This window comes from Lepidochelys kempii, chromosome 16, assembly GCF_965140285.1.
Source record: "Lepidochelys kempii isolate rLepKem1 chromosome 16, rLepKem1.hap1, whole genome shotgun sequence".
In the NCBI taxonomy this organism is placed as follows: Eukaryota; Metazoa; Chordata; order Testudines; family Cheloniidae; genus Lepidochelys; species Lepidochelys kempii.
In genome coordinates, this window is record NC_136395.1 from 16,170,897 (window position 1) to 16,198,696 (window position 27,800).

The window sequence follows — 27,800 nt, forward strand, 5'->3', positions numbered from 1 at the left end:
GCCACAACTCATGAATTCCAGTCCTAGCTCTGCCTCTATGGCCTTAGTGTAATTTCATCTAATCCTCCCATTACCCTGAGAAGTAGGTTTACAGATAAGTACTTTACCAATGAAAACAGCTTAAGTTTTCACCACCGAGGCAACTATCTTCAATTTTGTCTTTCAGAACCTGACCAGGGAACAAGCCGATTACTGCATCTCTCACATGAAGCCCTACATGGATAGCAAGGGCAGAGAACTTCCTTCTGCTTATGACTACATAGAATTTACACGTTCACTGTTTGTGAATTGATATAAAAGCACTAACCTTTAAAAATACCAAGAACATACTCGCATTTGCTAACTATAGTCCTGCATGCGTCTCTATCTTTGTGTTCTACAATAATCAATGCTACTTTCTGATGTAATCTTAAACTGCTTAGCTTAAAAAAAACAATATTGCAGTGTGCTTCAATAAAAGTTACTGGTCCAAACTGCAGCAAAAATTTCAACTTGTGTTTAATCATCTTGATGCTCGAGTACCAATTTCAAGTGTGATACAAACAAAGCCCAGTAGAATCGCTCATTACATAGCTTCAGGTAAAGATGGTCAGAGTGACTAGGACTTACCTTGCTCTCCATTACAAATGTCATGGATGTGTTTAACAGGCCAGTGTTATGTTACAATTTTTACCCAAAACTGGTCTGTAAGTGTCTTAGTCAGTGACTTCATTTGCCAGCTGCTCAAGGTGATTCACTTCTTTTGGTCCCTGTTGAATAAAGTCTGAACTCAGCTGCCATATTTTCAGCATGCCACAGGCATCCCCTGCTGCCAAAAGCTGAGGTTGCTTGATGTTAAACTCTATGCAGTACACAGGAGTCTGAGCTGAAGCTTGCTTTATAGAAACTGCAGGCTTCTGGGAGCTCTTTCCAAAATCAAACAGCTGCACTTCTCCTTTAAAATAAATAATCCACATCAATCTATGTTATTACATTTTCCTCCAGCCTCACAGCACTAGAGCCATAAGGATTAAAGTCCACTCCTGCTGGCAGTGTGTAGATCTACTCACTAGAGTCAGGGCAGGCTGAAACCAGCTGCAGCCCTGTTGACATCTTTAAATGCTAGGCCACTTTCTGTAGTCAGTCACATTGCATACTAGTGCTGGAAACAGTTTTAGCCATGGTATGGGATATCAAATTTCCCATATCCACACAAGTCTGTGGCCAGACAGACTTTGGCAATGGGCAAGATATGACAACTGTAGTTGATACACCAGATCTAATGATCTAAAAACCACTACGTTATACCAACTGACAGCTTGGAAACCCCAGCTTTCAAATTAATTAAGCCCATGTGGGAAGTGCTAAGCAGTAAACTTTTACATAGCACTAGTGTTTGAACCCAGAAGAAAACCTGGTTTCTCCTTCGAAGGAATAAGCAGCTAGAGGGTACCTACCTTCTCCAGTGGCAGCTGCAAAGACCAAGGGTCGTACTGGAGACCAACACACACTAAACAGATACTTCTTTGATAACTGGAGAGAAATAAGGGGTTGTGCCTGCAGCATGGAGTGCAAATGAACATGTCCATCAGTGCCACAACTCAGAAAGAGATTCCTGGAGAAAATGAGAAAACACTTCTTAGGGGATAAGTATTAAGAACACAGAGCAGAGTTCTTTTAAGCAGCCTGCAAGTTGATGTACATTAGATCTGTGTTGTTGCACAAGTGTGTGGTGGCTTTATGTATGGCCATTTTGACTGAATGGTATCAAGATTACTCAATTTTTTTTTTGTTTGCCAGCCATCACATGAATCACTGCATCTTTGGCCCTGTAGTCTCCAGAGACCTTGTATTTAAGGATCAGGATCTAACATAATCTGGTCACGCTCATGCAAATTTTATGCAGCACCAGGACTCGCAGCATGTTTCAAGGAAACAGATTTATGGACATTTAAAATGGTCAGTCATTAAAGGGTGCACCCACACACTGTGTACACTTCCACATTTAAACATAGAAGGCTACTAATGAAAGTCACAAGTAGCGTGATGGGCAGTTGACTTTGATGTGAAAAGAGGCTGTCCCCTAAAGTTGTTAATGGAACTATGGGAAGAGTTGTCCTGAATAAAAAGAGCCTAGTAGAAATAAGTTCAATGCTATGGGCTTCAATGAAGTTGCACCTATACAAGGGGTATATTCAGCTTTGGTAGAAGTTGGTGCAACTCCCTTGAAGGTAACTGCATTTCCACTAAAACAGCTTCCCAGTGTGACAAACACAGCAGGGCTTCTGGCATGTGGCCCTTGATTGGATCTTTCCTACCCCCTAGGTCACTCAAGAAAACCACAATTCGAAAAGGATGGTAGTGTAACAAACTAACAGTTGGTGCCAATATAGTTTGCCCCTTACTTGCCTGTGGAAAGGTGAGCAGCTTACACAGTACACAGGTCCACCATGAGGAGAAAAGGCAAACTGTGCAGGTGCCTTGAGGGGAACAGAGCTACCTGTCCCAGGAGCAGCAGTGGTCTCTACTGCAGTGGAGCACTTGAGAGAATATCCACCTTCCACACCAACGATAAACACACTGGGATCAAAGTGGGAGAAAGAGAGCGAGGTCACACCCACAGCCGTCTCCCCACGTGTGCGCTAGGGGAAAGGGGACAAATGATGAGACACGAGGACTCAGAAATTGAACACACACTTACATGAAATCTGTACTAATCACAGCCTGCATGACCTGCACCAACCATTTAACATTTTCTTTTTACAGAACTGAGTCCTCTAATAAGTATTCAAGTTCAGGATGGAGAACTTAGCTCTGGTCATTTAGCTTTAGTTCAGGGCAAGGCTGCTGCACCCAAAACTTCTAAGGTGCTGGTTTCCACACCATCCTGTGGGTTGGTAATGGGAAAGCCAAGTTTACTGAGCTTCAATCTCTCTCTGCTCCCCCTTCACATGGAAGCTACAGCCTCCTGCTTCTGCTCTCTATAACCCAAGCTATTCTAACTCACACAAAGCCCATTAAACGGTTGTTTCAAATCAATGTTCTCTGGAATTACTGAACTAACCTTCTTAAGTTTCATACTCCGAGGGATCTGCTGAGCAACTAAGGCGAATCCTTCAACTAATGTCAGCTGACCATCTCTCTGGGTCTGCCACACAAGGATCTTTCCATCTGTGGATACACTCAGAATCTGGAAGTGGTGACTGTGCTTTGAGTCCTGAAACCAGTCAACCTGTTCCCAACATGAGAAAACTCTGAAAAGGGGCCTCGCCAAACCCACCAAGCTCAGTAACCCCACATTCAAGAACACTATTAAGTCTCAGAACAAATGACATTAGGTAACACTACCAGCAAACCAGTCTGAGGATTTGCCCTCTTCAACTGTGTTGAGGTTAAGTTAATCTAGCAATGAGAATATGAAGATTTCAATGCAACTGTGCAAGTACTAATCTGGTGCGAAGATGCCCAGGAAATAAAGGGATGTAATGCCATGATTGTGATTCCTCCTGCCCTCCAACCCAATGAACATCCCACTAAAGTGTGGACTGCCCCCTATTACCTGATAAACTGGATCTGTATGAGTGTCATCTGTCATCCCTGTCCTCCAGATCAAGGGGTCTTCTATCCTGCTCGTGTCCCATATCAAGACCTCCCCACTGTAAAGGCCACCTGTAGATGACAAAGGATCAATAGAACATAAACAATGGCTACTAATGAAAGTCACACACAGCATGATGGGCTCTGTTTACTCTGTTACTGACTGTAAATAGGTTGGCCCCTATAGTTGTCCTGAACAAAAAGGGCCAAGGGAAAATAAATTAGTCTCTGATGTAAGCAGAAACAAGCAGGGGACATATTCAGCTCGGATGTAAGCGGATGCAATGCTATGTAGAAGCATGAGATGGTTCTGCCTATTCCTACTCATGGGTATTGCACCACCTAGTGGTGCCTAATAGTAGAACCTTCTAGCGGTGTCCATTAGTGTTCTTGTGCCCCATCCTACCTTTCGCCTTAGTGTCTCCAAACATTCTGAAGGCAAGGCCTCTGCGCCTTCTACCACCTCAGTTTCTTCCACTGCAAACCAGACATGCCAGAATAAACCAGGACTCTGAGAAAGAGGGGAAGGCGGGTAGGAAGTGTGAATATGCAGTGACAACTCCGGTTACACACAAGTAATCTTCATTTTTCCAAGTGGCTCTGTATATTCCAATTTATGGGACAGATTGATAAGCAGTGCTGAAAATAACCTGGAGGCAGGAACAGAGTCCTAATGAAATAGAGACTGAAGTGCTGCTCTACTAAATCTACCATCAGCCCTGGAGGCCATATCAAGAGCGTAATACTTAGTAAAAATGTGTACAAGATTCCAGGTCACTGCCCTGCAGATTTAGCAGCAAGGACTTGCTTAAGGCAAGCAAAAGCAGCTGCCACAGCTCTGGTGGAATGCGATTGTACTGTCATGTATAATATTCATGAATGTGTTGTTTAATCCATCTAGAAACAGTCTAGGAAAATGACATAACCCACGTAATTCTTAGCATGAAATACAAATAAACTGGATGATTTTCAAAATCTTTTAAATTATGTTTAAATAATATGCAAGAGCTCTTCTTGCATCCAAAGTATATATAACAGATTTCCCCTTATTCATATGAGGCTTTGGAAAAAATGCCTGCAAAGTAATTGATTGGTTTAAAAGTCAGATGCCACTTTTGGCAAAAATCTGGGTTCAGGCCTAAGAACTACCTTATCTTTATGAAAAGTAGTAAACAGTGGATCAGCCATCAAGGCATTCAATTCACTCACCCTTCTAACTGACATTATGCCAATAATGAATGACATCTTAACAGATAAAAACAGGTTTAAAATTTTTATTAAAGTTAATGTTAAAATATTATATAATACACAGTGTGACGGGGCAAGGCCAGATGGCTATAGGAAAGTAATGAGAAACAGGTATGTTAGCCTCAGGCAAAACAAATCCCTGTTACCATGGTAACCAAATGGCAGTTGTTCCAGGTTAATCAAGACACCTGGGGCCAATTAAGATCCTTCCAGAAAGCAGTGGAGACAGCTAGGTTGATTGAGACAACTGAGGCCAATCAGGGGCTGGCTGAAACTAGATTAAAACCTCCCAGTCAGTCAGGTGGGTGCGCATATCAGGAGCTGTGGGAGGAAGTTGCGCTGTTGGAGAGACTGAGCAGTACATACCATATCAAGCACAAGGAAGGTGGCCCTGAGGTAAGGGTGAAGTGGAGCTAGAGGAAGTGGGAGCTGCTGTGGGGAAGTAGCCCAGGGAATTGTACACGTCCTGTTTCTAAAAGGTCAGCTACCATAGCTGATACTATTAGGGTCCCTGGGCTAGAGCCCAGAGTAGAGGGCGGGCCCGGGCTCCTCCTTTTGTCCCCCTGATTAATCACTCAGACTGGGAGACAACAGAGACTGTGCAAGGGAGGATAGCTTCTCCTCACCTCCCTCACTTATGATGTAAATGGCTCAGTAGGCTGTGACCCGTGCCTCTAGGGAGAGAAGGGCTACATGGAGGGTCACAGTGAGCCTCTGAGACTAGCGCAATCTGTCAGGAAATGCAGGACCCACGGAGCCAAGGACAGAGCTTTGTCACAATAGGTTAAGAAGAGTGTCTGTACATCTGGGTATAGTGCTTAGATTTTTAAAACAAACTTCATATTTGTAGATAAAGTCATAAGATATATATAGTGCATAATCAGCAATAACCCAAATTTAGGTGAGTAAATTTAACAATACAGTTTAGATATTAGCCTCCAAGTATTCAGGTACATCACTCATAGAAAAGTTATACAGAGTTGGTTGTGGAAAGCGAATATATCAATGAGTGAAGATTTTCTCTCAGTAACTGAGAATTTAGGATAGGTTGGCCATTAGAAAATGCAATCCATCAGGAAAGTATTTGAATTACTTTCCCTACTGCGCTTCTCATCGGCATTCCAGCTCATCCCTCCTGGTACTGGCGATGTCCGGTGATGTGTTCTAGGTAGATGTCCATCGACCACTTGATAGCTTCTGACAGCATGAGTTGCCGCATCAGCCAAGATTCCACATTCTCTCAACACTCACTCGTTAGTGGGGGCCCATACACCCAGGGTTCCAACGATTGGCGCGCGCGAGTTTGGACCTCGTCGCCCCTTGCTCTCAATGTGTTGGCCAGAGGGTCGTATTTCTCCAGCTTTCAAGATTGGGCATCACGGAAAGCTGAGGTCCTGTTTTCAAAGGGAATTGTGACATCCACCATAATGATCTTCAAGTCTTTGTTGGTGATGACAATGTCCAGTCGCAGTTGTCTGTCCATTCCAGGGATGGCGGAGTTCACAGCAACCTTCCCCACGGGTGGTGGGATGGCTCTGACCAGGCGATCTTGGATGACATTGTGGCGCAGCTGCCAGGCTCTGGAATGGGGCTTGCAGCTACACAAGAAAAATATCCTATCGTGATTTAAAAATTTTCAGTAATGGAGAATCCACAACGAGCCTTGGTAAATTGTTCCAACGGTTAATTACTCTCACTGTTCAAAAGGTACTCCTTATTTCCAATCTGAATGTGTCTTGCTTCAACTTCCAGACATTTGATCACGTTATATCTTTCTCTGCTAGATGGAAGAGGCCATTATTAAATATTTGTCCCCATATACTTATAGATTGTAATCAAGTCACCCCACCTTCTCTTTGTTAAACTAAATAGATGAAGCTCCTTGCGTCTATAACTATAAGGCAAGTTTTCTAATCCTTTAATCATCCTCACGGCTCTTCTCTGACCCTCGCCAATTTATCAATATTTTCTTGAATTTTGGGTACCAGAAGACACAGTATTCCTGCAGTGGTTGCACCAATGCCAAATAGAGAGGTAAAATAACCTTTCTACTGCTACTCAAGATTTCCAAGTTAGTGCAGCCCAAGATTGCATTAGCTCTTTTGGCCACAGTGTTACAGTGGGAGCTCATATTCAACTGATTATCCACCACAATCTCCAAATCCTTTTCAAGGTCACTGCTTCTCAGGATGAAGTTCCCATCCTGTTATGTATTGCCTACATTCTTTGTTCCTAGATGTACACATTTACATTTAACTATTCAAATGCATACTGTTTTGCTTCACACAGTTCACTAAGCAATCCAGATCATTCTGAATCAGTCACTTGTCTCTTCCTTATTTACTGCTTCCCCAATTCTCATGGCTCCTGTGAATTTTATCAATGATGATTTTATATTTTCTTCCAGGTCATTAATAAAAATGATAAATAGTGTATGGCTAAGAATCCATCCCTGCAGGACTCAACTGAAAACATACCCACTCAATAACTGTTCCCAATTTACAATTAGATTTTGAGACCTATCAGTTAGCCAGTTTTTAATCAATGTAATGCATGGCATGTTAATGTTCAGGTTCCCTGACAAAGGAAGGGTATGGGGAATTTGAAGAGGTAGTCTTTCGAACTGTATGGCATAGCTCTTTTCTTTAACTTCTAGAACCCATCTGTCTGATATTATAAGCCTCCAGGCACTAATAAAAAGGGCTAGCCTCTCTTCAAACAGAGGAAGAGAAGGATCCTAGATGGTTGGTTTTTGACTCGATCTTCCCATCACATCTGAGGTCTGGCATGAGACAAAATAGTCATGGAAATAGAAGACTGCTTAAATTTAGGTCTTGATTTAAATGACCTCTTCTTATGCTGCTCTGAAAGGATGTAGCCTGCTGGTACTGTTGTTGACATCTCTGATTTTCTGGGTAATAAGTTGAAGATAACTCTGGAGAGTACTGCCTCTGATAACACAAAGAAGCAATCTCCTAATAGAAGCAATTAAGACCAAAGAACGAGTTGTCAATCTTGTCGTCTCCAATTTTTTCAGCAATTCATCTGTATTTTCACTGAAAAGACCATCCCCTGCAACATTATGTCTGTATCCACCTCCAGAGAAGAGGAACAAAGCCAAGCATGTCTCCTCAGCGTCACTACAGAAGCCAATATACTAGCAGAAGAGTCCAAGACATCAAAAAAAACCCTAAAGGAGGGTTTCACCATATTTTGGCCCTCCGTTGAAATTGTGTTAATCTCCTTTTGTCATCTGGCAACTCCTGCAGCAGTATCTTCTCCCACAAGTGAAACTGATAGCAGGACACAACAGCTTGATAACTTGCCACCCTAATACCAAAGGATAAAGGAGAGAACACCTTTCCCCTCTCTGTCAATAAGGATAGGGTGAGCTTGTCCAGATCTTGCTCTGCTACTGGCAGCAGCCACCACCAGCGACTTAGGTACAGGGTCCATATGAAAATATGAATTCTCTTCTGAGGATAAATAATGTAGCTTGCCAGGAATAGACCCACACTGATTTAGTTGGCTAAAGCAAACATCCAAAATAGGTAGGGATATCCTATTCCTGGAAGAAGCACCAAGAATGTCAAACATCAGATGAGAAGTCTCTTCCGCAGGCACTGAAGGCAGATTCAAATTCTAGACACATGAGTTCTAGACACGATCCACTAATTTGTGAAATAGTGTAGTATCCTTAAAAGGGGAGGAGACTGAAGGAACTCCCACATGCTCATCTGGTGACAAATCCAGGATCACAGTGTGTGACCACATGCTCCTGTTCAAAGAGAGAGGCTATCAATAATCAGGCACCACTGCCTGAAACGTAGACAGATCTGGAGGAACTGGATCTGGGATTTCCACACCACTGGATCTTTAGCAAATGAAAGCTCACCTCTCCATCCACGTGGAGGATAACCGAAAAATTCCTGCAGCAGCTCCCAATAAGGTCACGACACCCAGGACTGTCAGTCTTCCCAAAAACTGGGATTCAGGAGCACCCCCACAGGAGGAGGACCAAAGGTAGGGGCAAACCAGGAAGAAACAGGCCTCTTAATTCTTCCTCTAGCCTCCTTCAGATATGGATCTGGCACTGGATCTGTGACAGAGTGCACTGGAGGACCTTGAGGGACGTAAGGAGGAAACCTTTACGAGGATCCTGTAGGAGTCCTAGGAGGAGGAAGTACAGACAGTTCTACTCTCCTTACAGATGAAGTGGTCAGCGAAGCCTGCCCTTTCTCAAGGTCCTCTGCTTTTTGCTCAGATCTGAGGATTGATCAGAAGCCTCACAGTGTACCTCAGATATCACGTAACAGTATTTTTCAGAACTGAAAAAGTAAGTGGAACCAAAGCAGGAGCCAAGGTCAGGGACAAAGAAGCTGACAGCAGCAGATCCAACACCAGACTCATGCTCCTGGCTCCCAAGGCTGACCCCAGAATCAACCTTGACTTCTGGAGCCATAGAGGCTCTGTAAGAATAGAATGGATCCAATAAGACAGATGGAGACGACCACATGGCCCTTAGTTCTGACATAGCAAAGACCTAGTTGAAGGAACAGTGAGAATTGGAGCCAAAGCTGATGGGAGTTCCAACTTCCTGGAATCCTCCAACTGCTTCAATTTTCTTGAAGTCACAAGAGTCAACAGTGTATCTCAGATCTTGGTTCGGAAACTTCAAGAGCCTCCTTCAGGAGAACCCCTTGCAATCTGTTCTGCCTCTGCTTGCGAGCTCTGGGGTATCAAAGTTCAGCAGATAGAATACTCAGACGGAGAGTGACCTCTCTCAAACACTTGAGGCACCTGATGTGGTCATCCACTGCTGAGAAGGCAGTAGGGCAGGAAGCACACCTCTTGAATCTTGGCTGCTTCTTCCTCTTCAGTTCCACCATCACCCAGAAATGAAACACTAGCAAGTAACTATTTCTACACTTATACTAACTACTACTAACAACAAAACACCAATGAATACTCAAGGAGAAAGAACTCCAGACCCAAACAGTTCAGAGCGGTTCACTTCCATGCAAGCTCATGGTTGAAAGGAACTGAGGTGGTAGATGATGCTGTGTCCCCTGATATAGCCTCACTCTGAGACAGCTGAGGGGAGGGGTACAAGAGGATGCAAGAGCACTCTAAGAGACAATGCCAAGGGAAGGTTCTGCCATTAGGCATCACTAGGCAGCGCAATACCATAAGTGGGAATATACAGCCATCTTGAACAACCAATACTTATGCAAGGACTGATATTTGCCCTCCCTCTTCATCTCCCAGAGATTCCTGCTGAGAAAGTGGGGAAACTAAGTGCTCCAAGAGGTAGTATAAAACAGGCAAAGCCTACTAAGAGAAGGGAAGGTCGCACTAAAACAAAGGAAGATCCTGATTCCTAGTACCTCGGATAAAACAGCAATTACACATTTGGCAGCAACACTTCCCTTGCCTTGGGAAGTGACTGAGGAAGCGACTGAGGAAGCGCACTACCATTCCTCTTGGGAGGAGTCCCAGGTATAGGATGACCAGATGTCCTGATTTTATAGGGACAGTACCGATCTTTGGGTCTTTTTCTTATATAGGTTCCTATTACTTACACACACACCCGTCCCGATTTTTCACATTTACTGTCTGATCACCCTACCCAGGTAGCCTTGAAGAGAAAATCAGCAGCACTAGTTGAAGGAGATAGGGGAACAATTAAAAATAAAATCTAAGGCAAGAGCAGTCTACCAACGATCAACGAAGGCTGTGATGGATGGAAAGCTAGGCACATGACAGAACTGGGAACATCCACTACTAGATCAGGACGCTTTGGATTTAACCCCCTTCTGTCCAGGTTCCAGGTACAAACATAGGATTTTTCTGTGCTCCAGTCCCCGTCATCCAGTCTGGAAAAGAAAAGAAGTCAAGATGAAAGCTACACCTCATCTGGTCATTGTTATACAGAGACACTCAGCTACGCAGATTTCCAGCTGCATTCCCATTTTCATTGACATGTGCTCTCTGGGGCTACAAAAGCCTTTCTTTAGAGGAGGCTGCGGTTACAATGCATTTCTGTGGAGTGCTACATTTTGAGTACATGTTGGTGCACCCCAGTATGATGGGAGTGTTTGACAGCATATATAAATTATTACAGGACAGGACCTATTAACTATACTACTAAGGTAACAGCCTGGAATCCACATTGGGGAAAGTTACTTCACAGCCACCATTCAAAGAGAGCACACATTTCCTCCTTTTTAAGTTACCAGAAGCAACTGTTCTGCAGAGAGGATGAAAAGCCAACATTCCTCATTCCAACAAGGAGTTCAGGGTTTGAAAGTGTTCTAGAGAGGAAAAAAGTGTTGTGCTGCTGAGCAGTGACCACTGCAGCTGAATAAGGAGAACTGATAGGAGCTGAAGTGCTACTCAGTCCTGCTTGGCCAGGAGAGAGTAGCCATTAAGTGGACCCTTGATGTTGGCGTGAAGGGCTCTGATAGTGATGTACAACGATCTCCCCCACCCATCTCAAAGACAAAATGAGGCATTGGTTTAATTAGTCATGTATGTAATGACATTTCTGCTGAGGTCATACAAGCATGAAGTCTCATTCACACCCATTTGCACCTCCAAATGGTGCAGATATTACACAAGTCATGCCACTGACATCTCTCAAAGCCTAAATCCAATTTCATTTCCATGTTTACTTGCCCCAGTTAAGTTGGGTTCATGATTTGTTTCATTTTGTAACTCTGAAAGGACAAAGGAAATAAACCTCTCAAAAGACAAAGTTTTGCTTCCCTTCTGCTTTGTAGCTATTTCATTTACTTTGTGTTTATCAGCGTGCAACCTTGTTTGTTAGGGGCAGTGCAAATCTATAGCAATTATTGCCATGTGCAAAATCCCCAGAGCTGGAAATACCATGAAACAAATGTTTGCCATATTGCATTTGCTAATCCCAATCAACTCCACAATGAGGTCATCCACTTTCTGAAATAATGGGTTTCCCAGAGTAAGGTACCACGAACTGTGCATGTGGAAAGTAAATCAGACAAGCAACTTCAACAATGACTAGTTTACTATGTGCCGACAGTGGGAGGACTACCAGCAATCTCTGTCCACACTGGCAATAACAAAGACGACTAAAATGGTGGTTAGCCTTGCTGGAAGAAAATCTAATCCAAATAGTATCCGGCATGCGAGTACACGGCTGAGAGCACTTCTGTGTATGGGCACCAGGTGTATTCTATATGGGCTTGGAGACCACGTGATGGCTAACAAGACATTTTATGATCAAGGCAAGTATGCACATCCAACCATCCCATACACACACACACACACTGCAGACACATACAAACATACACCTCCTCTTTACATTTTCCAACAGAATCTGCCTAAGAACAAAACACTGAGAAAATATAGATTAGCTTTGGGGATTGGACATAATGGACAGAGAGGAAAGGGAAAGGATATCTGACCTAAATTAGAACTGCCCTTGGGTTCTGATTTTTCTGAATATCAATTAAATATCTTTTTCAACATAAATAAGTTGCTTATACACATGGTTAGTTATTACAAAGCAAGTGAACATTCTCCAATGCTTCTGAATGCAGGCCAGTCTGAAATGTCTCAGAGACCACTCTCAGTTGTGCTCTGGATCAACGCAGGTGCTCACCTGCCATAAGAACATGCAACAACTGATCCAGTGGCATTCCAGGAGATGCTGGTCACCTGCAACTTCTGATCCTGAGCCTCTGGGTACAATAAGCTATGCAAACAGGACACCTGGAAAAGAAGAAATCCAAATACTGAGCCACCAACCTATGGAGATACGGATAATTAGGATCTATATTCAGGTTTCAGAGTAGCAGCCGTGTTAGTCTGTATCCGCAAAAAGAAAAGGAATACTTGTGGCACCTTAGAGACTAACAAATTTATTTGAGCATAAGCTTTGGTGAGCTACAGCTCACTTCATCGGATGTATTCAGTGAAGTGAGCTGTAGCTCATGAAAGCTTATGCTCAAATAAATTTGTTAGTCTTGATCTATATTCAGAGACTAAAGAAAGAATCACATTATCTCCACAGACCAATATCCTGGTCAGGGTCCAGACTCCCACTCTCTTTATTGCAGCAGAGTCTGGGGAAACAAACTGTGGTTTGTAGATACAGGTAAGACAGAAGTTTGCCTCCTGTTGAGAGCATCACACGCAAAACTCTGCATGCTCCCACCAAACCAAATGTCTCTCCATAATGTCATCTCCCACTCTACTATCTTCAGAGCAATTACGGAAAAGACTAAGGAGCCCATGCCCCGAAAGCTTGGGGCAGTCCCGCTCCACAATTCTGGTGGTTTAAGATCTACATTGTGCTCTCAAACCATAATCTGATAAAAGGCAGCAATAAACATACCCAGCATGCACCAATAGCTATCAGCTGCCCACATTCCTGGACAGATAAGTCATGTGAACAGGTAGAGCTGCCAAACCACAGGCACTGCAATGACTTTCAGATGCTGCCAGACAATGATTAATACACTATTGTCTGAAGAATATGGCAGGAAGATCTAAATGATCAGAGATTTTAAACTGCACTGGTTAAAGAGAGGAGGAAACTAACCTACTCCAATTGTAAGCTTCCTTTTGATGAACCCAGTATTACACACTGTTGCTACTCACAAGGACAGGTTACCTAACTAGACTGGGGTGAAGTCAAAAGGAGAAAGAATACTTATTTTCTTATGAACAGAGTCAAGCAATGACAGTCTCAGCACCAGGTAACAGAGCCAACTATTCCACAGCTGTTGCTATTGGCACTGTATAGTATGGTCATATTGCTCTGAATTCTATCAACCTACCGTTTCATTCTGATCTACCCAGTTCACCTCAAAGCCATCGAAGGCATGGCTTCTCCAGTTTTTATTCAGCTCTTTGATAACAACATCCTCCACTCCCTGAAGGAACGAGAGCAGGCCAGGATAATCCACAGGAGCTTCCTTCTGGATATCCAAGTCTTGGATCGTCTCCTCACTTTGATCAGTCTGCATGCCAGCATCTCGGATGGAATGGGATTGTACTGCAGCCTCCATGGTTGAGATCTCCCCAGTCTGGCAGCTTTTCTGTTGGAAGAAGAATAATGTTCTACAAATGAAACAACGAAAGATGGGTGCATAGAGACGCATTTAGGACAATTCCCTTTTGTCACTCAATATACTGAATATATACTCAAAAGGAACCTTGCATATTGGGTTCCTGGCTAATTGGTGGCTTTTATGGACTGTGGAGTCATGTATGCAAGAACAGTTCTCAGGCCAGTGGAGATCATGTTTCACAAAGAGAAGAACAGTTATCAAATCTAAGTACACCTCTAGCAGGTCACTTTATGGAGCAACCCTGGTTTTCGAATCAAAGAAACAGAGGTTACTTGCTCCTTGACTTCCCTCAAATCAACAGGGTGAGGATACAGATGCCAACCTTCTATTACAGTGATTAGGTACTCGGGAGAATAAGTAGGAAAGGATAGTCCCAGAGTTATGGGAGTGGAAACATAGGACCCAATTTTAACTGATGTATAAGGCACTGGGGTCCACACTATGTATGTACTGTACTACTAGGGTAAGAAAATTCAGTTACTTTTAGCATATGATCAACATGAATGTAAACAGATTCCCCTCATTCTTGCTCCTCCAGTGCAGCATACTATAAAAAAACATAAAAATGGCCACACTGGGTCAGACAAATGGGCCATCTAGCCCAGTACCCTGTCTTCCAAAAGTGATGACTGCCAGATGCTTCAGAGGGAATGAACAGAACAGAGTAATTACTGTGATCCATCCCCTATTGTCCAGTCCCAGCTTCTGGAAGCCAGAGGTTTCGGGACACCCAGAGCATGGGGTTTGTGTCCCTGATTATCTTGGCTCATAGCCATTGATGGACCTATCCTCCATGAAATTATTTAATTCTTTTTTGAACCCAGTTATACTTTTGGCCTTCACAACATCTCTGGCAATGAGTTCCACAAGTTGACTGTGCATTGTGTGAAGGAGTACTTCCTTATGTTATGCAAAGTGTTATGCAAAGTAGTAAATAATGCTTCCCTATATCTAGGGGGGCCTAGAACATACCACCTCTTCTCCTTGTGCAGAGTATCAAATTACTTCTATCTCCAAAGACCATTATTATTGAGGCTCTTTGTTTGTCACAGTCATGGCTTTGATAAAACTTTATAGACTTTTAAGGTCTTTTAAACCAGTAATCAAGACTCCTCCATGACTTTTACAAATTTGGCTCTACATATGTCCAGTGAAGTGAAGTATCAGAGAGTGACATGCTGTTTTAAATAATTTTTAATTAAAACAAATTTCAAAAATAAATCGAAAAACAAAGGCTATTTGGTCAAAGCAATGTGTGTTCATGACTTTCTGGATTTTTTCCATATATTTGTGACCACTGTATTTTTTGCCATGACAAAGAAACAGCCCGAATTATTATTAATCAGACATCAGCAACATGTTCTAGCTAGTTATTTATACTATACCTATAACCATGATGTCTCAGCACTGTACAAGACATACAGCAAGCCAGCTCTTGGAACAGACTTCACAGTCTGGATCCAACATCTCCCACAGGGTTCCAGAGTCTACATTCACAGGGAGCCACAATCTTTTAGAAATGTGCTGAGCCCATCAGCCTGATTTATTTTGCACCTTTTATCCACATCTCAGTTAGTGGGAGTTGTGCTTAATTTTGACAGTTCTTCAGTTTTCAGAAGGGTGCTAAAAACTGCCTCAGACTACTCCACCAAACAAAACATTATGAAACAAGAAGATGAGAACCTGTGGCACCTTAGAGACTAACAAATTTATTTGAGCATAAGCTTTCGTGAGCTACAGCTCACTGCATCGGATGCATCACGAAAGCTTATGCTCAAATAAATTTGTTAGTCTCTAAGGTGCCACAAGTCCTCCTTTTCTTTTTGCATATACAGACTAACACAGCTGCTACTCTGAAACAGATATTTCTGTATCTGCTACCTGTAAACAAGTAAACATGCTTTCCTAGCCAAGATCTCCAGCCTGGATTTTCTGCAGCATTCCATATGCCCCCAGGGCACAGTAAAAAGAACAGATAGGCCGTTCCAAGAGCTAAATTATGTAAAGCTGCTGTGAACGTTCAAATACAGATTTCAGAGCGGTAGTCTCTAAGGTGCCACAAGTACTCCTCGTTCTTTTTTCAAATACAGATGTGGCTTCACTCCAGTTTCAGCAACCAGTCAGCTACCCAAAGAGAAATAAAACTGCTGATGGAACAGTGCTATGGGTTCAGCAAGTCAGAGGTGTTTCGAAGCCGGAAAGCTGGAATGAAGGAATAAATGGAGATGGTGGTTATAATTAGCACTTCCTAATTATTCAATTTTCACTATGAAAAAGTGTGAAAATGGATGCACTTCTGAAAACGGACAGGAAAACTGAAGTTCCTGTGGCAGGACTCAGTGCTTGTACTATGCACTCAAAATCAGTTTGTCTTCTGCTAATGTAGGATTATGCGAGCCAAAGATCTGGACTAGCAGTGTGGATGGTTTACAGAAGAAGAAAGGAATAACAGTCTCCTGACTGACTTGAAGAATACACTTTAGATGTGAATTCATGGGTTCTAAAAAGTACAACCGTAAGAGGAAAGAAGTAAAAAAAGGATTCTCAGGAGGAAAGAGCTTCTACTTTGCTGACCTTTCTCACAGAGGTAATTGCTACAAGGAAGACAACTTTCATATAAGAAACTAGAGGAAAGCTTTTCCAAGTGAAAAATGAGGATTGCAGGCTTTTGAGAAGATTTTTGGGGTAATGGCTTTTGGACCTGACCAGAGAGAGAGAGGTCCAGTCATCGCTACCTCTGCGGTCAAAGTTGCAGTCTCACAGCTGTATTGTGCAATTTCACCCTGTGTTTGCCCAACAGATCTTTGAGGGAGGCAGCACCCCTCAACTGGAATCACCATTTTTATGTTTTTATTTGGTTTTGCAAACCTTGAGATTGAGATGTTCACTTCAGGTACTGAGGCAAGTTTGAGGTGTGTGTTTTTCTGTACTTTATTCATCTTGAGGCAGGCTCTATTGGTGGGAATTCCCTATATTCTGGGCAGAGCCACTGAAGCAAAAATCTATTCCAGCAGCTCCAGGGCAGAGAAGACCAGAATCCCTCAGACTCTATTTAACTTATCCTGGGGAATTTTTATTTATTTTAATCTGGAAGATGTGTTTCCTCATCAGAAATATCCAGAATAAATTAGGCCACCTCAATGAATGTGGACTGTCAGGTCTACAATGTCAAAATGCCTCCCCTCATTTGAGTCTGACTCCTCAGAGGATAATAAAGACAAGAGAAAAGATTTCACCTTCCACTGAAGATGGAGAGTTAAGTTTCCAGATTTCTTACATCTATGGGTTTCTGATTTCTTGGACTTTGTGGAGTGCTTTTCTTGGCTTTTCATTTACCAAAAGAGAATGAGGCTGGGGAAAAAGAAAGGAAGGGGCAGTGGAGTTGAAAAAGGAGAGGGATACCTCCAGGAAAGTAGAAGACGACCCAGGAGATTTTGTTGGCGTGGAAAGACTTCAGGCCTAGTGAGCACTCCAAAAGAAAACCTGAGGCCTGATGACCCCCCAAACAAGGCCAGTGGAGTCCCAAAAGGGGCTGTATAGTGCTGAGTGATGACTGAAGTTATGGCCAGAGAGGATTTAGGATGGGTAGAAGACACAAATACAACAAGGAGGATATATAGTTAGCACCGCTTAGGCACATGCAGTAGATTGCAAATATTCTGACAGTGCCAGTGACAATGGTGATAGCAATGGCAGAAACTTCCCTCCATCCTTAGTTTAATTTTCTTACTCTAACGAGTCAGACAAAGTGTTATCTGAAGATCTGTAAGGGCAGCAGAGCTGCCAAGTCACAATTTTCTTAGCACAAAGGGATTTCTTGAAAGACAAACAACTGTCGTGTTTTGCCGTTCAGCATTTGGGAGTAGGCACAAGGGACACAGTACATTTTCTCTCCAGGATAAAACACTACATTTCCACCATATTTCAGAGAAGGAAGCACTGAGAGATCTTTTGCCAGCCGATCAGACCTAGATGGCACAGGTGAACCAAATAAAGGTACCAGTGCCTGAGGATGAGGCAAACAGTGTGTCAACGTGCTGTGTGCCTCACTCTATTGGCTTCCCCCAGAGCAAGTGACTCATGGACAGAGTCAACATGCAGGAGAAAGGGCCAAGGTACCCACCAACCCACCACCACGGCGAATGGCCCATGCCCCCACAACCACCATGGCCGCTCACCGCCTCGCAGCGGGTCCCCTGGTCTCTTCGCCACAGCGACTCTACGTCGGCACCGTGCGCCACACCATCCCTGAACATCCCGGCGATGGGGGAAAAGCAAGAGGTAGCAGTGCGTCTCTCTAGAAGCACAGAAGCCTGGAGTCCCAGTCTCGAGCAACCCCTGACGACCACTCTAGAGCCGCCATCTTCCCAAGCCAGCCGCGTAGGTTCCTATGGAGACCAGAAAGGCACTGTAGAATGACATCAGTTAACAGCGAAAATTCCACTGTACTACTCTGTGACTGGCATGACCGCCATCTTGGTTAAGGGCACTGAACTTACAGAATACCCAATGCTTCAGACGGCCACCTTGGTTAAGGGCATGGAACCTCAGGTCTCGGGGAAGGGCCTAGCCCGACCCGCCATCTTTGCTAAGGGCACAGGGTCTCTCTTTAGGACGTGTTGCATGAGCCTGCCGTTGTTCCCTCACCATATCCGTTTAGGGGGCATTTACCTTGGCTTAGACCCCAGAACCCAGTGTGGGGAGGAAACATTCCATCTGTTCACAGGAAGTGAACAGGTCGAGAGGGTGGGTGCAAGGAATAAAGATGGCCACGGTGGGAGAGACGAGGATGCTGAAAAGAGGCAAAAAAAGACCAGTTCTTTTTAACTTTGTGGTTTAACTTTTTAACATGGGATAAATTCAGTCCTGGCATAAACAGATCTAAATCAATCCATGTACTTCGTCAATGGATTTGTTGCCACTTATTCCAGGAATGAATATGCCCCCTACATAAGAATCAAGATATGTGGGAACAAAGTCAGCCAGGTCTATACTTCAGATTTCTGTTAACCCTATGTCAGTCAATGGTGTGAAGAGGTGTGATCCCAACCGACTGACTGACATACCTTTGCTGGTTGTAGACCCTAGTGTCGAGACAAACTGGCAAAACTGTGCTTTTACTGGTATAGCTTGTTTCACTTGGTTTTACTATACCAATATAGCTGCATCCACACTAGGAATGCTTTGCCAGTATAGTATACTGGTATTCCTCCTATTCCAGTAAAGGAGCAGTACAGCTGCACTTATAGACATGCCCCAATGCAGGCGTAGCTCAGAATGCACATAACTCCACTAAAGTCAAGAGATTTGCACCCAGTTATGCCATAGCTCAATTTGTTCTACTCTGGCAATCTAACAAGGAAAGATCATCAAATAATAATTATACTTTATAGTAATATTTCACCCTTCTCTAGCATCTTTCACTTGAGAAATATTAGCAAAGTAAGCCTTCCAACACGGATATGAGGTAGATATAAATATTATATTCATTTTACAGTTACAGAGAATGAGGTAGAGAGAGATTAGGTAACTCACCCAAAGTCAAAAGAAATCACCTCACCACCTAATACAGTATTGGGAACAAAAGGACCACTTCTAGTTCACTAAGCCATTAATGAGTGTGATGGTCCACTTTTACAACACGTCACTCAGCTAGAAAACTACCAGATCTAGAACCTGGTTACCATGTGCATGTCAAAGTGAATAGAGAGCTCTCTCGGCGATAAAAACCCCCACCTCGAATGAGCAGCGGTAGCTTTATCACGGGGAGTGATGATTATTTCCACTTGATACAACAAGGCTCACCAGACCTTGTAAAACTACCATTTTTTACTAACTGAACTTGCTAAGTGAAGTCTCTGAAGATTGGTGTAAAGCTTTGCTATCTTTTTCCTTTTTTCTTTAAAAAGGGCTCAAACCAGGTCCCGTGCTAATTCACAATATATTGTCACATACACTTGGTATTTTATAGCCCATCTGTTGAAACAACAATAGTTTAATAATTTACTAAAATTATACACCAAATCATTCTTTCTGAACTGAACACAGTTACAGAAATTGAATCAGTTAAGTGAACTGAATACTAAAGAAAAAATAAGATACAAAATGCTCATTAAAATAGTACAATTGGAAAGGCTGTTTTCCACAATTAACAGGCGCGTTTCGGAAGAGATGCGGGGAAATATGTCAAAACCACCATGAAGTGGACATTTTCTAATCAGAACTTTAACTCGGCAGAGGCTGTTGGAGCGCTTAATTAAGCAATGGCTGTTTGCCTAAAGTGTTTTAAGATTAACGAAAGGTAGCGGGAAGCAGCTGTAGAAGTGCGGCACAGGCACCCCTCCCCCGATTACTTTGCGAACACAGAGGATTTCGTGTGATGGGGTAGCTGTTTCCGGTGGGGGCCTCAGAGCCAAGCCCTACCCCCACCCTGCGGCCGGAGATGGGTAGATTGGTGTCGTCTTCTCTCCCCCGCCCCCATTACACAGGAAAACTCAGGTGCGGGAAGCACGTGTGTGAAAGGAACCGGGCACAGCGGAGAGCGGCTGGCCTGGAGGCTCGTTGCCATGAGCACCTCCACACCCCGCGCCAAACAGGCGAAGATCCATGGGTGGGGGAACCGACAGCCTTTACCGGGGGGCAAGTTCCCCCTACGGCGGCGACTGATGCAAACCCCACGCCACGGTGAACCGAGTACCGACCTTTGAGGACACACGGGCTGCTCGGATCGCACGTGGGGACGGGCGGGCAGCCGCATCCCGCTGCTGCACGAGTAGCGCGTGGCTCCCCAGTCGGGCGGGCCCCGCCAGCCACCGAGACAGCGCCGCTCTATCCCGGCGCTGCGCGGCCGGGCAGCACCATGCAGCAGTAGCGGCTCCGAGACCACAAGGCGGCGAAGCATCATGGCGGCGGCGGAGCACAATGAGGCTCCGCGGATGCTGCTCCAGGAGGGGGGGGTCCCGCTGCTCCGCGCAGGCCGCAGCGCCCCCCGCCCGCGGAGAAGGAGGCCGGGCAGTACAGACAAAAGGGCTCTAACATGGCCTCCTCTTGCCGCGGCTGAGGCCTGCACATCCGCCCGGCCGACCCCGCGCTCTTCCCGCCTCCGGCCCGGCCGCGGCCCGTGTGGCTGGGGAAAATGGCGGTCGGTGCAGCGCCGTGCGGGGAGGAGGCCGCGGCGGCCGCCGCCATTCCCTTCCCTCCCCCGTCCCGGCCTCACCTGAGGTCTCGTCGGCCCCATCGTGGTTGGAGTTCAGCTCCTTCTTACTGACTTTGGCCGCCGGCGCCGACATGTTGGTGGCTGCGGAGCGCGGAGGGAGGGGGTTGTAACGGGACTGAGCGCAGGGGGGGCCGGGCACAGACTGCTGCTGCCGCCGCTCGGACTCCCTCCGCGGCCGGGACGCCTCCTCCTCCTCCTCCTCGGCCCGGACCTGGGGCTCCCGGATAAAAGGGGGCAACAGCGGCGCTCGGGCACCCTCACGCTATCGCCCCAGCCGGGACCAACGCCGCCTCCTCCTACTGCTGCTACTGCTGGCGAGGGGCGGGCAGCGTTGTGCGCAGGCGCAGCAACCCCCCCCCTCCGGGGCACAGGGGTACGAAGGCCACACTGCGCATGCGTAGCAATCCCCCTCTCCCGGCCACTGGGGAGGGGAGGCGCACACCGCAGGCGCAGAAAACACCGCTCTTGGGCATGTGAGACCAGCGCTGTTATGCGCAGGCGTAGACACCCCCTCCCGTCCTGAACATCCAGGGGCGGGCAGCTTTGTGCGCAGCCGCACCAGACTCCATGTGGGCCCCGCCTCCGCCGCCTGCCCCACGCTGTGCCCCCATTGGCCGCGCCTCGCGCACAGGGAGAGGGCGGACGGAGCTCAGTGCTAAGGCACCGAGGACGGCGCGAGAAGCGGGCGCGGGAGAGGGAAAGTGGGACAGCGGCGCGCGCTGTCCCGCTCCATCACACACGTGGCTGGTTCCGCCCGGCCTTCGACGGCTGTGCCCAGGGATGGGCTGCCGCGCCCCCAGGCGATGACCTTGCAGCTCTCTTGCCCCAAAACACGCTCCAGCCCCTGGCCTTGCAGCTGCATAAGTGCCCGAGGGTTGGCCCCGCAGGTTTCCTGCCCAGTAAGGAGCTGGCGTGGTGGCCTATGCATGCCTGCTGTGGTAGCCATGCAGCCATGATAGTCACAACATCCGCTGTGTGCAACGTACACCTACCACCTCCTGCTCTGGCACAGTGGCCCAAGGGAAGAGTGTATCACAGGCTGTCTGAACTCTGTCCTGTACAATCTGTCACCACAGAAAAAGGATGTAGGCTTGAGGGAGCCACTGGTAGCTATGCAGCAATGTCACTCAGTAATGGGGTTCCGGGGTCACCTGACTGATAATCACTCATAATAAGTGTGCTGCTTTGGGTTCTTTGTCCTTCTAAAGCCTAAACCCAACCTGTAACGTCTTCTGAAAGGTTAAGCTGAGAGGCACTGGTTGGCTCATAGAGTCAATAATTGGTTTTTGATATCTCAATTAGCAGTTCCTATCCAGTTGCAAGTGAATAACGAGCACAGGTCACTGCCATCTTGTTGCTATTTGAAAAGGCCTAGGCCACAGCTTCAAACGCTTCCGTTAGCCTGCGTCTCAACGAGCGTTTAGAGAGCTTTTCAATCGCATTCAGCTAACTTGATTGAGATAGCATAGGGCTTCTTAGGAGACTAGATATCGATTGTAAACACATTTTTTTTATGTTCTGGAGTTGCCGGTCATGGCTATGTAGTTACTGTTGAAGTCCATTTTGCTCTTAAAACATGGATTCAATCACTTTGTTGTGTTTCATCCCCAAATGTACAGCGCTTATTCTTTGAGTAATTTAAACATACATCAGATTAGAAGGTGATTCAGTGATTTGGGGGGGAGGGATAGCTCAGTGCTTTGAGTGTTGGCCTGCTAAACCCAGGCTTGTGAGCTCAATCCTTGAGGGGGCCACTTAGGGATCTGGGGCAAAAATTGGGGATTGGCCCTGCTGTAAGCAGGGGGTTGGACTAGATGACGACCTGAGGTCCCTTCCAACCCTGAGATTCTATGTTTCTATACCCTCATGTGCTCAGCACAGAGTAAGCAAACCAGAAGCTCATCTTTTCCACTGCATTTTTCAGTCTGCTGTTTCTCTGCCACTCTCTGGCCTCTTGCATTGTCCCTGGTTCTCTTGGTTTTCTTGCTCTCTTCTTTCGCCTCCTTTTCATATGGCTCTTCTCACACACTTTACCCAACATCCCAGTAACACTTCCCTGCCTGATCCCTCTCTCCCCCTCAGATGGTTCCTACTGTTGTCACTGCACTTTCTTCAGCTTTCTTCTCTCTGGGATTCCCCCTAAGAACTGCCATTCTCACCTCTCAAATTCCAACAGCCAAATCCCTCGTGTCACTCCCCAGTTGCTGTCTTTCACGTCCAAATCCCAGCTCTAACAGTCACCATTCCCAACTGTCCCGGAGTGTTCTGGAACTTTTCTATTTCTAATGTTCTAGCCCTGTTTGCTGTATGAATAGCTGCCAAGAGGAAAGGAACATCACTGTATTTGGTCTCATTACGTCTGTACGATAGCAATTGTTAGTACCATGGGTGAGCATGCTTATTGGCAGTCAGAAATGAGAAGCAAGGGACTGAAAGAGTCATGGAGACTACATTATTTTCTCCTTCCTAGGGGTGTCTCTCCAGGGCACTGTTGAAGCATATCACTGAGGAGAAACTGCCTCATTCCCTGTGTGAATCTCCTAAGATCCATTATTGTTGCTGTCTTCATCTTCAGAGAGGGTAAGTGTGGCTTGTTTTTTTCCTTCTTTAATAGCTGGCTTCAAGTTTAATCGCTGGAGCCAGTCTATACGGCAAACAGTTATATCTGCTTGGATTGTCTCTGGCATAAACCATATATTTACCATTCACTGCAGTTCTTCAGATTTTCATATGAAGGGCTCCAAGTACCTAAAAACGTGGACATCTGTAGGAAAGCTACTTCCAAATGGGAACATCACAGTGGGAGAAGCCTCTGTCTACTCCTCACCCTGCATTTGAGTCTATGAATTATTTAGAGCCTTGGAAGGATTAGATTTTTGATAGATATCAGTAAACATCTATTTCACCGTACACACACAAACTGACAAAAAGTATTTCCATCCATAATAACTGAAATATACAGGCAGGCAAAGTTAGAAAAATGCTACTTGAGAACGTATTAGAGTTTGATTTAACAATACGTACTTGGTATATTTTGACATGTGACGTTGATAATTTGTATTTTAATGGTTATAAAGTTTTAACTTTCTGAATTTCAGTGTCTTCTGTCACTAAATAATTTTTGCCTGACCACCCCGTTGCCTGAACCTCCCATACTTTGCCACAAGTGTGAACATTTAAATGGTTAAAAATAAAAAAAGCTTTAAAATAAACATCAGTATCCATTGAAATGATATTAAAAAAATTGATTCTGTCAAGCCTGATCATTCGGTATCCTGAGGCACATGATTAGTATGGCCCATTGATGCATCTAAGGTCTAGTAAGCTGGGATGCGCCGTCTTGAATGCCAACAACACACTGTAGTTCCTGGGTACTGATAAGAACATCCTATGAAACTGTTTACCTTTTACCAGAACTAGGTAATTAGCCTATGGGACCACAATATATTCATTAGAGAGAGAGAGAGAAATACTTGAAATGTTTGTATTTTTTTCCCCCAAAAAAGGTCAGGAAGCAAATTCAGATCTGTATATGCTCCATGCAGTGAGAGAAAGCTAGGAACTCACTGATCTTTTTGGAGGGATGGCCCAGTCTGTTATTCTTCCACTGCTACTTCTTGCTTTTTCTTTGATTCTGTTGGTTTCCCCTCTTGTTCCCTTCCTTTCACTCAGCTCTTCTGATGCACTCTTCCAAGCTTCCTAGTAATGCTTCCTCCCTGACTGCTCTTCTCTTCTCTTCTCTCTTCCCCTCACTTTTATCCTTCTCATGTCAGCTGACCAGTTCCAACTGTTGCTTTCAAGTGCCATGGAACCTCCTGCTTCCAACAGTCTCTCTCTCCTCCTTTTCAAAGGGATATCACCCAACCATTCCAATCACTGTGTTTACAAAACTCCCATTGCTTTACAAGGGACCATGTGTAAACTGTAATAGTATATCACTCCTGTGTACCTTCCCAATCATTACAAGTCAGGGACTTTTTGCTCCTCTTCACTGTCAGATGTGACAGGGTGTAAAGTGATAGAGTAGCTCCTGAGTCCATGGAAGGATGAGAGCAGAGCGTACTCCCCATTTCAGGCAGCACTGGTTCACCTTCTGTCCTTGCTTCATGCATGTGCGCCCCCACACACGCTAGATATTAGAGTTCGGGTGTATGTGTGGGAGAGCTAGTAGCAACACAGCCCCTCTGTCATTTGATGTTATTGTTCCTCTGTGTAAGGATCCCAACATTTAATTGGCTTTTTCCCCCCATCTGATTGGTTTGAACACTTGATGTCACATATCTGCAGAGTTTGCGCTTAACATTTATGGCTATTTTGTCATATCAAGCACGTTCTAGAGTCACCGATGCCATAACAACACAGTTCTTAAGAGTTTAAAAATTAAATATTCAGAGTTGTCTCCTGCCACAGATTTCCAGCATTATTCAAAAACTGTCATCCAAAGCAGTTTCAATGCTTGAACAACAATGGAAGTATTAAAAGGAGCATACTACTTCTATGACACATATCTCTTGTCTGTTGACATTATTGGAGAAGATAAAGTGCTCATTTTGTGACCGTGACCAGACCATGCTTTTCTGAGCTCCGATTGCATCAAGATCACATTGAATATTACATGGCCTCATTTTTCACTTTTCTCTTTTGATTGTGTAAGGCTTGAATATGATACATAACGTAATGTAACTTTACTAAAACATGCTGCCCAAATAAGTATCTTCCCTAAGAGAGGTGAATGGGGGCTATGGCAGATGGGCAGAGTCAATATTCCTGCTCTTGTCTGAACTTCAAATTGGACCATGAAGAAATACTTACTCGTCTACATCATATCTTTCAAACACAATACGTTTACCCTAGTGTTGTCACTAAGGGAGCTAGGCTGCAGAGGAGCCTTCAGGATGGCAGGGGGCTAGACGCATTGTGTCAGTAACACTTTATCAGAGGACTTATGAGAGTTTATTCCCATCTGCCTTTCTGTATGCCATGACAAAGACACGGCCGGAATTATTATTAATTGAACATTAACAACATGCTCTACCTAGTTATTTATACTATACCTATAACCATGATGTCTCAGCACTGTACAAGACATACAGCAAGCCAGCTCTTGGACCAGACTTCACAGTCTGGATCCAACATGTCCCACAGGGTTCCAGAGTCTACATTCACAGGGAGCCACAATCTTTTAGAAATGTGCTGAGCCCACTCCAAAAGAAAACCTGAGGCCTGATGACCCATCAAAGAATCACAGAATATCAGGGTTGGAAGGGACCTCAGGAGGTCATCTAGTCCAACCCCCTGCTCAAAGCAGGACAAATCCCCAATTTTTGCTCCAGATCCCTAAACGGCCCCTCAAGGATTGAACTCACAACCGTGGATTTAGGAGGCCAATGCTCAAACCACTGAGCTATCCCTCCCACCCCCAAAACAAGGCCAGTGGAGTCCCAAAAGGGGCTGTATAGTGCTGAGCGATGACTGAAGTTATGGCCAGAGAGGATTTAGGATGGGTAGAAGACAAATACAACGAGGAGGATATATAATTAGCACCGCTTAGGCACATGTAGTAGATTGTAAAAATTCTGACAGTGCCGTGACAATGGTCATAGCAATGGCAGAAACTTCCCTCCACCCTTAGTTTATTTTCTTACTCTAACGATTCAGACAAAGTGTTATCTGAAGATCTGTAAGGGCAGTAGAGCTGGCAAATCACAATTTTCTTAGCACAAAGGGATTTCTTGGAAGACAAACAACTGTTGTGTTTTGCCATTCAACATTTGGGAATGGGCACAACGGACACAGTACATTTTCTCTCCAGGATAAAACACTACATTTCCACCATATTTCAGAGAAGGAAGCACTGTGAGATCTTTTGCTAACCTATCAGACCTAGATGGCAAAGGTGAACCAAATAAAGGTACCAATGCCTCATGCTGAGGTAAACAGTGTGTCAACATGCTGTGTGCCTCACTCTATGGCATCCAGACCTTTGGGAATTTACCTCACTCTAGGACTGCCACAGACATGTCCCTAGGCTCTCCTGCACTTCCTGCAGAAGGATGGTTTGATTTGGGGGAAAACCCCTCAGGTTCCCAGCGAGCTGCAGCATTTGTTTCATGCATTGGTAGCTGCTTAATGCCAGAGAGTGGGGTGAGCAGCCCCTTTGGCTTCCCCCAGACCAAGTGACTCATGGACAGAGTCAACGTGCAGGAGAAAGGGCCAAGGTACCTACCAACCCACCACCATGGCGAATGGCCCATGCCCCCACAACCACCATGGCCGCTCACCGCCTCGCAGCGGGTCCCCTGGTCTCTTTGCCACAGCGACTCTACGTTGGCACCGCACGCCACACCGTGCCTGAACATCCCGGCAATGGGGGAAAGGCAAGAGGTAGCAGTGCGTCTCTCTAGAAGCACAGAAGCCTGGAGTCCCAGTCCCGAGCAACCTCTGGTGACCTCTCTAGAGCTGCCATCTTCCCAAGCCAGCCACGTAGGTTCCCATGGAGACCAGAAAGGCACTGTACAATGACATCAGTTGGTTTGAGCATTGGCCTGCTAAATCCAGGGTTGTGAGTTCAATCCCTAAGGGGGCCATTTAGGGACTTGTGGCATAAATTGGGGATTGGTCCTGCTTTGAGCAGGGGGTTGGAC

At 45.1% G+C, this 27,800-nt stretch overlaps 2 protein-coding genes and 1 long non-coding RNA gene across 13 annotated transcripts in view; 2 read left to right on the plus strand and 1 right to left on the minus strand.

Annotated features, from left to right (window-relative positions):
* The window catches only part of SPTAN1 (spectrin alpha, non-erythrocytic 1), a 72,538-nt gene extending 72,053 nt beyond the window's left edge, over window positions 1-485 (plus strand). For all 6 annotated transcript variants that reach the window (XM_073314432.2, XM_073314425.2, XM_073314426.2 and 3 more), the window contains one exon: window positions 167-485. In XM_073314432.2, coding sequence (XP_073170533.1) covers window positions 167-292 — 126 coding nt within the window. In that variant the 3' untranslated portion in view covers window positions 293-485. The remainder of the gene's footprint in view (window positions 1-166) is intronic.
* On the minus strand, window positions 482-27,486 carry DYNC2I2 (dynein 2 intermediate chain 2). 6 transcript variants are annotated; one of them, XM_073314445.2, is made up of 10 exons: window positions 21,157-21,615; window positions 18,119-18,328; window positions 13,647-13,907; window positions 12,467-12,576; window positions 10,543-10,700; window positions 3,539-3,648; window positions 3,044-3,211; window positions 2,389-2,621; window positions 1,437-1,594; window positions 482-749 (listed from the first exon to the last, which is right to left on the minus strand). In XM_073314445.2, the coding sequence occupies exons 1-10, from the start codon at window positions 21,175-21,177 to the stop codon at window positions 724-726; spliced, it is 1,455 nt and encodes a 484-aa protein (XP_073170546.1). In that variant the 5' UTR covers window positions 21,178-21,615; the 3' UTR covers window positions 482-723. The 6 variants fall into 6 exon arrangements, with proteins under 6 accessions (XP_073170546.1, XP_073170543.1, XP_073170547.1 ...); XM_073314442.2 differs by having other exon boundaries at window positions 482-934; XM_073314446.2 differs by lacking the exons at window positions 18,119-18,328; window positions 21,157-21,615 and adding an exon at window positions 27,438-27,486 and having other exon boundaries at window positions 482-934.
* LOC140899255 (uncharacterized) lies at window positions 20,287-24,196 on the plus strand. Its single transcript, XR_012155257.2, has 3 exons — window positions 20,287-21,529; window positions 23,627-23,736; window positions 23,871-24,196. It is a non-coding gene; the product is annotated as an uncharacterized LOC140899255 (long non-coding RNA).
* Window positions 27,487-27,800: the final 314 nt, after the last annotated feature.